The sequence below is a fragment of the Echinops telfairi genome, unplaced genomic scaffold (genome assembly GCF_000313985.2).
Source record: "Echinops telfairi isolate 266 unplaced genomic scaffold, ASM31398v2 ScPeMD7_5592;HRSCAF=6446, whole genome shotgun sequence".
Classification (NCBI taxonomy): domain Eukaryota; kingdom Metazoa; phylum Chordata; class Mammalia; order Afrosoricida; family Tenrecidae; genus Echinops; species Echinops telfairi.
This window is the reverse complement of record NW_022109491.1, coordinates 24,179,483-24,188,514: the sequence shown is the minus strand read 5'-3', so window position 1 is coordinate 24,188,514 and position 9,032 is coordinate 24,179,483. Positions and strand designations below refer to the sequence as shown.

Genomic DNA, 9,032 nt, shown 5'->3' with positions numbered 1-9,032 from the left:
CATAAGCTCTGGCCACCTAGAGCTGTCACTGTCCCCATCTGTGAAACAGACCCTTGTGGGGGGCAGTGGTGCTGGTGCCCAGACAGCGTAGGCTGTCATGGACGACGTTGGCTTCAGACCTCGAATGCCCAGCTTGGTCTCGGTCCCCACAGGATTAAAAGACACTCAGACTCAGGGCTGAAATTAAACTTTAATCTCTCTGGGGTGGGGCTCTAGCTAGGCTGGTTGCCGGGCGGGGCCACAAAGCCGTGGACACGCACGCGGTACAGGCAAGTGAAACGTAGATTGCCCCAGTTGCTAGAGATCTTTACCTTGACTGCACCAAAGGGCCGGGCAGGCTGGTTCTGCAAGAGAGAGCTGAGGCTCAGGACACTTAGGGGTGGAAGGAGACCTCCCATTTCATGGGGAATCGGGTGGGGTTGGCACTGAGGCCCAGCAGGGCCTGGGATGGAAGGTACCAAGGCAGAGAGAACAGACAGCCTGTGGTCGGGGCCCTGCCATGCTTTTGTTGTGGGGCCCGGGGCAAATCACTGCCCATCTCTGGACCTCAGTTTCCCCTCTGTGTGGCTGAGGGAAAGGCAATGCCTGCTTCCTGGGCTGCTGTGGTGTGAAAGGAGATCTGGGTTGAAGCGACTGGCACCCACCTGGCACAGAGCCTTTCCCTTTCTGCCCTGGCGGTGGTGGCAGGCCCTTAGCCCATAAGCTCGCTGGCCCCAAGGGCATCACAGAAGGGGAACTAAGGTCCCGAGACAAGAGCTCCCAGAATTTGAGGTTGAAATGGAGTTTGTTGGCCTGACTCCTAAGCCCACTCACCCCATCAAGCCCCCCACACCATTCCAGGTACCTCCGCTTCCATCCTATCTGTGTTCCCAACTCTCCTCCTGCCAAGCATCCCCCCGCCCCCCCCGCCCCACCCTATGGGCCTTTGGGGCTAGATTAGGTGCAGGTCACAGAGCTCCTCAGTATTTGGAGGGACCACCCCTGGCTTCCAGGGCCCCCACTGTCCCTGGGCTAGGGGTGGGGGAGGCAGTGAGTGAAGGGGGTAGGGGGTCCTGGGTAGAGCAGGGAAAGTGGGGGACTGCCACAGGCAGGGCAGCTCTTCCTGGGGCCCGCTCTCAGCCCTGGGCCCTGAGCCCATCTGAGCCTCCATCTCTTTGTCTGTGAGACCGGGGGCCTTCTCCCAGGTACCTGAAGCGAGAACATCTGAATGGTGTTTTCCGGCTGGAACTGGAACGCACCCAGGAACACCTCCTCCCTGGGAGTGCCCTCCATGCCCTGTGTGAGCAGACCCGACCCGGGACAAGGGGTTGGATGTGGGCAGGGCATTCGGAAGCTGTCTCCCTTCTCCAGGCCTTCTCCCTTGCATACCTCTCAAGACGGGGAACTCCCTGCCTATCTGGGTGCTGTTCCACTGGGGCACCCAGGAACGGCTAGGAAAGAGCACCTGACTGGGAGTCGGAAGGCTCAGGACCTGCTTCTAATTCTGCCTTTGACTTGTGGGATTGGGGAGTTAGTTTCCCTGCCTGCCTTGTGACCCCAACTTCCTTATCAGTAAAATGGAGGCTGGATGGCTTTTGGGGCATTTAGGGGAGACTCTAGTCTCCACACACACACCCTCCGCCCACTGGGTACGTGCTCACGTAGACGACGAAGTCCTTGGGGGCAGTGTCCAGGCTGCCTGACAGCGAGATGGTCTTGGGGATATGCTGCAGTGTGAGGTTGGACAGGTAGATCTTCTGGGGCAGTCGAATGGTCACCTGGCCGCGGTCACCCTCGAAGGCCCAGCAGTTGCCAGGAGTCACGTTAGGCTGGAAGGAGTGGGGACAGTGGAGGCCACGCTGGGTGGGAGAGCGAGTCGCTCACCCCTGGCTCCCCTAGACCACCCTGGCTCTCCTGGTTGAGTGGGGCCCTTCCGGTCTTACAAAGCTTGCATCCAGGGCCGCCTCCCCCAGGAAGCCTCTCTGTTGGCCTGCGGTAAGGATAAGCCCTCCCCAGGCCATGGCAGAGAGGGTTCCCTCAGCCCTCCCCACTTCTTTATATGGTCTCACCACGCCCCCGGAGTGTAGGTGCACTGCACCCCCATTTTACAGACGAGGAGACTGAGAAACAGCAGGCTCACTACTAGGAGCTAGGAGAGCCACCTGGACAGTTAGCCATGAGCCACCACAATCTCCTGTCCCCTGAAAGGGAATACGGAGGCTCAGAGAGAGGATTCAGAGAGGCTGAATCACACAGCCAGAGTTCCTTCAACAGATCCTGCGTGTGTTGGCACAGGGGACATCCAGGGCCGGTGGACGTCAGGGGAGACTTCCTGGAGGAACCGAGACAGAGGGATGGCAGCACCTGGGAAGATAGGGCAGGGCAGGGGACCCCAAGCAGGGAAGCGTGAGGAAGGCCGAGGGGGAGTCAGTCTGATGACTGGGGACTGAAGCGGGGGGCTTGGCCAGGCTGCGGATGCGGATGGAGCGAGTGGCAGAGTTCTCCAGGGCTTGTCCCCCTGGGCTCCAAACCTGACCCAAGCCAACACTCTGCCCCCAGGCCTGGCCCTGCCCCTGGCCTGGCGCCACCACACTGCTGTTTACGCTGCTGTCCCTCTGTCCAGCAGGCCCTTGGCCCCTCCTCCTCTCTGCCTACTGTCTTTGGCCACTTCAACCAGGAAGCCTTCTGGACCCTTCTGAACAAGCCCTCTCCAGCCCCTGACCCCGAGTACCGGGAGGAAGGCCAAGGCGTGTGCTGGACGGAGGGCCTCACTGTCACCTGGGCCTCTCGGGGCTTCAGCTCCCTGTCTGTCAGGGCAAGATCATGGAGGGATTGAATCCCGTCTCTGTCACCACCGGTGACCAGCAAGTGGCTGCAGGCAAGTGCGGGGAGGGTGGGGCAGACTCTATCCCAGTCTCCTCCTCTGCAAAGTGGGGACATCAGGATCCACCGTCCAGCGTGTTCTCAGGGGTTCCCAACCCTTTAGTCTTTGGGGCTGGAAGGGGCCCCCTTCTCAGGCCAATGCAGGCAGTCCCTGTCCCCACTCCTACTCCACCTTCTCCCCTTGCCACAGCTCTGTCCTCTGCTCCCTCCTCCTCCTGCCCCTGCCCCTGCCCTTGCCCCGACTGCTCCCTCCCTGTCAGTCGGCCCGGTCTCTGGCCCCTGCCCTTGGCCCATCCCTGCGCCTCCTTGCTCCCACCCCATCTCATGCCACCCGCCCCATGCTAGGCCCCTGGTCTCTACCCTAACCTCTGCTCCCGGCTCCTGTCCCCGCCCCCTTGCCCCTCTCTTCCCGTCTCCTGCCTCAAGGATCACGTCCGGGGGCTGTGCATAGTTCCACAGTCGGATCCAGTTCCAGTAGGAGCGAGCCTTGTCGTGGTTGTACGTGGCTGACGTGTGATCAAAGTCGATGGTGGCCCCTGCATGGGAGATGTCGGGGGGAGGAGTGTCCTTGGGTGAGCCACCCCCAGTGTTAGCCTGCGTCCGACCTCTGCCTGATGGAGGAGCACCCCACCCCTCCATTGATGGAGCACCCACTGTGTGTCAGGCACCTACTTGGGCCCAATCGCTGAACCTCAGTGTTCTCCTCTGGGAAATGGGCCTAACCCAATGGACAGTAACAGTAGTAACAATAGCACCCGTCTCCTGGGGTCCCTGTGATGTCCAAAGAGAAACTGCACCAAAGTGCTCTCCCGGCGATACCGACACAGCTGGTGCCAGCCTCCCAACTGACATGTTCATGCCCGTGGTACCGAGGAAGGACTGGCAGCCCCGAGGGTTCGGTGAGGCCACGGTTACTCAGGCTTTGACCCCACGAACCAGCGAGCCTGGGGGCAACAGTGCCAGCTGCCTGGGTGTCCCTTGCTCCAGCCTGGCTCACCCCACCAGCCCCGAAGCTCACTCAGCCCCCTCCCAGGCCCTCCTGCTCCGAACTCCAGCAGTGTCTCGCAGAGGTCTCCTCTGGCCTGTTTCCTCCAGGGAAGCTTTTCCCTCCTCACTCACCAGGTTTCAACCCCAATGTCCCCACCCGGAGGTTCTCCTCTGCCCAGCACCCCTCTACCTCACCCACCCGCTGCCATCTCCCATTTCCCCAGCACTGGTCCCAATGCCTGTGTGGGCCATGCTGGTTTGTTTGTGTGGCAGGCCTCCTCCATCTCCGAGGGCAGATGGTGTTCCTGCCCTTGGCCCCTGGGGCCTGGCAACATCGCGAAGCTGGGCTGCGTGAAGCAAGGACAGTGCTGCGGACCTTATGGCCACTGCATCCTTGTCCACCATCTCCCCGGATCCCCCCAGTGTAAAACGAGAAATGAGCAAGAAAACCAGGTGGGGGGCAGAGGTGAGCTCTGGGGATGAACTTCCCAACAACAGAGGGGGTACCTGTGAGACACAGCAGACCAGAACTGAAATCTCTACAGAGTTCCTGCGAAACCTCGAGGTGGATGGAGAGGGGTCACTGACCTATAGACTTCAGCGCAAAGTCCGGCTTTTCAATGTAATCTCCATGTATCATCTTCATGATTTTCTGGGCCATTCTCTGTTGAGAAGGTAGAACATACAAGCTGTGCACGTATGTGCTCAGGCTGATCGTAGCCTGTGGGTGTATGTTCACACCAGGTGACAGATGACCAGTGACAGCCTCTTCTCCCTAACTGTTTGCCTGGGCTGACCCACACAGGAGACCACCCAGTCGCTGGGCTGTGGGGAAGCCCAGGCAGCTCAGGGCCACTGACTCCCTGTCCACCCACCTCAACCAGCAAAGGGTGTCCCAGGTGCTGGAGTCACACAGATCTGTACTGCTGTGGAGTCTTGGATTAGTTATTGCCACTCCCACCCCCCACCGGAATCTTGCTTTTCTTGTCTGTATAATGGGCATAATAATGACGTCACACCCTGTGGACTGTTCGAAAGATTATAACAAAGCTGTATACAGATTGTACGCTCTGCCAGGAGTGTTATCAGATTCACATGCATTCACTCATAATCCCTAGGAGGTAGTGACCACTATGCTCAGATAAAGACTGCCAATCTTTAGCATAGCGTCAGCACACAGTAAGCACTCAATAAATATGATATCCACGACTCATTGCCATTGAGCGGATCCCAACACATACTGACCCTATAGGACAGAGTAGAACTACCCATATCGTTTCCAAGTCAGTGCTCTTTATGGGAACAGTAAAGTCTAGCCATTATCCGTATTAGGCTTCTCAGTTGTTGACAAGATTGAAATTGTTCAAAAAACGGCTACAAGACCTTCCATTCCTCATGCTCTTCCCTTAATGTGATTTGGATACTCTTTCCAATGAGCAGTGGGGTCTAAGTTCCCGTCCGGCTTGTGCCTATAGTGGAAGTGATGCTACATGACTTCTGAAGCAAATATTGAGAAGGTGGCAAAGTACCGCCAAGGTTCTCTTGGGTCACCGCTGCTGGCATGCAGCTGCCCTGAGGAAACCCAGGTCACGTGGAGAGGCCACATCCAGGTGCGTTGGCCAACAGCCCTAACTGATCTGCCTCAAAAACCAACGCTAAAAAATTACTCGGCATGAAGAAGCAAGGCTGTATCATTTATAACTAAGTGGGGAAAAAAGATTCAGATAGTGTCTTTGTTAGACAAGGACTTTAAAATAACCATGATCAACGTGTGGAAAGCAAATGAAATGAGGAGTGATTTTTTGGGCCAAAATCTGTAGAATGTAATCAAGCATGCATTTTAGAATGAAACAATGCAATATCTGATGGGAAGAGCTAAAGAGATGAGCTTAACAGAAAGTCAGGCAGAGCAGATTACAGGATTACTCACATACCTGAAGAAAAGTCAAGAGAAGATAGTGAAACTCGAGCAAAGGAAAAAAGAAGAGAGCATGGCAGAAATGTGGACCACGTGCCACAGCTCTAATGGGCACCAACTGGGGTTGCAGAAAGAGAGGCTAGAGATAATGGGAAAGATGAACTCTTTTTAAAAAAAATCATTTTATTAGGGGCTCATACAACTCCTATCACAATCCATACATACATCAATCGTGTAAAGCGCATTTGTACATTCATTGCCCTCATCATTCTCAAAACATCCTCTCCACTGAAGCCCCCGGCATTAGGCAAGATGAACTCTTTCAAGTAACGATGGCTGTGAAATTCCCAAAACTACAGAAAAACACCCGCTCACACATTAACTGCCTAGTAAGATTAAAGATAAAAAGGATTTTCTATAAGCTTCTAGGGTTTAAATCTTGCTCCTAAGCCCCAAACAACACAGGTGACACTACAAAATTAATAAATAATAAGGGTGGTATTAGAATTATAAGAGCACCATTGGAAACTCGAACACATTGGTGGTCGTCTTCCTTAAAAATTTTGTAAGAAAACAAATTTTCTACTTAGAATTCTATACCCAGCCAAACTATCAATTCAGTGCAACTGTAAGATGCTTTCAAACATATGGATTCCGATATATATATTTTTTCTTTAACTCTTTCTCAGGAAGTCATTGGAGGAAAGGCTCCATCAAAATGAGGGAAGAAACCATGGGGGGAAAATGATTTCGGATATTGGAAACAGAATCAAACACAAGGAAGAAGTTAGGTGCTGTGAATCAGGGCCCATAGCCATCCTCTCACCTCATCTGACAGAGCTTCCATATCCTGGAGTCTGGCAATCAGCTGCTTCATGCTACCTCGAAGGTCTTGGATCTCCCCCGTGTGGTGCTGCACCTTCTCCTGGTAAAACCTTCCCCGGGAGGAGTGAGAACACAGACTAAATGAATTGCGATGCTCTTACTGATTGTATTAGTCTGGGTACTTTAGAGAAACAAATCCATAGAAACTCATGTATAAGAGAGAGGTTTATATAAAGGTTAAGTGCACATCAAGAAAACATCCCAACCCAGTGCTGCCCAAGCCCACAAATCGAACATTGACCCATTAGTCCATATGTCCAACACCAATCCATAAAGTCCTCCTCTATCTCACAAAACAGATGCAATGATGCCGACTGCAGGAGGAAAGCCAAATCAGTGATTGTGTAAGCATCTCAGTGCTGGCAGGGGTCTCCATACGGCTGTTCCAGCACCCAGGGCTGCATCAGGGTAGGTCCATGTGGCTTCTCCTCAGGGATGTCTTGCAGGAAATGAGCCTTGCCAGCTAAAGCAGGGAACTGGCTAAATCAGCTGCACCCTGGTTCGACCATCAGAAAGCAAGAGACCCAAGAACTAGAAAGGCGAGGCTCACCGAGCCATTTATCCCTCCACCCTTCAATTAACCCCACATGTGTTTATTGCCAGGTTGGCACAATAAACTAACTACCTCAATCCATAGAAATACAGCAATAAAGAGATAGGTTGAGTTTGGCCACTGACACTTGTGGACTTGGTTTACAGGAAAAAGGAGAAGACTAAGAACAGGTTGAGTGGTCTAAGGTTCACACCTAGCATGAGAGGACTAGACTTGTTGAGTATTGGTGAAAGTCCATGTTCTAAAGGCAAGGCAACCAATGGGCACCCTGTGGAGGCTGAGTGAGGCATCCCACATTGAGTTGACCAGAACCTGACCAGATGGAGATTTTTGAGCCCGTGAACTGGTGCATATTGTTGCTGACTTTATGGATGACCTGTCCGGATTTGACTTTGCTTATGGATGCAGACTTCGCAATATGATTAGTCTTCTCAGAGAATTGGGTTGATGTAAGTGGGCAGTATATAAATTGGATACTCAAAATTGGGGGGGATAAAGGCATGAAGTGGTTGACTTGCAAACTTTCATAGGTGGGGAACATATTCAAGGATTATAGGATTAAGGTGTAGGTGTTACTTAATTGCAATCGTGAAGCTAAAGAATTATGTACAGGTGCCAGGTTGGCAAGGGGTGATTGAGGTAGTTAGTTTATTGTGCCAACCTGGCAATAAACACATGTGGGGTTAATTGAAGGGCGGAGGGATAAATGACTCGGTGAGCCTCACCTGTCTAGTTCTTGGGGCTCTTGCTTTCTGATGGTCGGACCAGGGTGTAGCTGCCTTAACAGTTCCCTGCTTCAGCTTGCAAGGCTCACTTCTTGCAAGACATCCCTGAGGAGAAGCCACATGGACCTACCCTGATGCAGCTCTGGGTGCTGGAGAAGCCATGTGGAGATCCCTGCCAGCACTGAAATGCTTACACATTCACTGATTTGGCTTTCCTCCTGCAGTCGGCATCATTGCGTCTGTTTTGTGAGATGGAGGAGGACTTTGTGGATTAGTGTTGGACGTATAGATTGATGGGTCATTGTTGGACTTGTGGGCTTGGGCAGCACTGGGTTGGGATATTTTCTTGATGTGCACTTAACCTTTATATAAAACTCTCTCTTATACATGAGTTTCTGTGGATTTTTTTTCTCTAAAGTATCCAGACTAATACACTGATACTCTTAGTTCCTCTCTCTGCCAGTTAGGTCTCAAACAGCTAGCATTATGTTCTGCCACTCTCTTTGGCTCATTCCTGGGCCCACCCAACAGATTCTTATCTCCAAAGCGTTATGCATGCTCTTCTGCACGTCTCAAAAGGCTTTAAGCCCCTCTCAATCTCTTCCAAATATTCCTGAGTATTTCGTCTGCAATTAAGGATGCTGCCACCAGGTGGTGTCTTATTGGTTGAAAGTTCTCCTCAGCTGTCATTTACTGAGGATTGTCGATGGGTCAGGAATTACTCAAACATTGACATCTTCTTTAAAGTCCACAGTTACCCCAAGCCAGGTAAATGGAATACCCTGCTTTCCATTTCACAAGTGAGCAGTTTAAGGCCCAAAGAGGTGAAGTGATGTGCATACGGTTAGCCAGGTAGAAGTTGTGGAGCTGGTTTATTTGAATCAGGTTGGTCTGGTTGTAGAGCCCACATTGCTAGCTGAGACATCTCCGATCCTTACTCTAGCTCCAGGGTTTGGGTGGTAACGGACCACTCAGCAGATTCTTCTTACCTCAAGTTTTGCAGTGGATTATTTTCATCCGGATCCTAGTAGGTGTTTGGGAAAGCAAGGGATATACTTCAGATGACCAAATCTCGACTCAGATGACATGCTTCCACCACCAC

At 52.7% G+C, this 9,032-nt stretch overlaps 1 protein-coding gene across 1 annotated transcript in view; it reads right to left on the bottom strand.

Moving 5' to 3' along the window:
* Positions 1 to 212: 212 nt before the first annotated feature.
* Positions 213 to 9,032, bottom strand: part of SUN5 (Sad1 and UNC84 domain containing 5) — an 18,410-nt gene continuing 9,590 nt past the window's right edge. The window contains exons 7-14 of the mRNA XM_004698222.2: positions 8,920 to 8,954; positions 6,594 to 6,702; positions 5,401 to 5,405; positions 4,438 to 4,511; positions 3,283 to 3,398; positions 1,641 to 1,808; positions 1,189 to 1,275; positions 213 to 344 (exon numbers count right to left, since the gene is read on the bottom strand). Coding sequence (XP_004698279.2) covers positions 213 to 344; positions 1,189 to 1,275; positions 1,641 to 1,808; positions 3,283 to 3,398; positions 4,438 to 4,511; positions 5,401 to 5,405; positions 6,594 to 6,702; positions 8,920 to 8,954 — 726 coding nt within the window. The remainder of the gene's footprint in view (positions 345 to 1,188; positions 1,276 to 1,640; positions 1,809 to 3,282; positions 3,399 to 4,437; positions 4,512 to 5,400; positions 5,406 to 6,593; positions 6,703 to 8,919; positions 8,955 to 9,032) is intronic.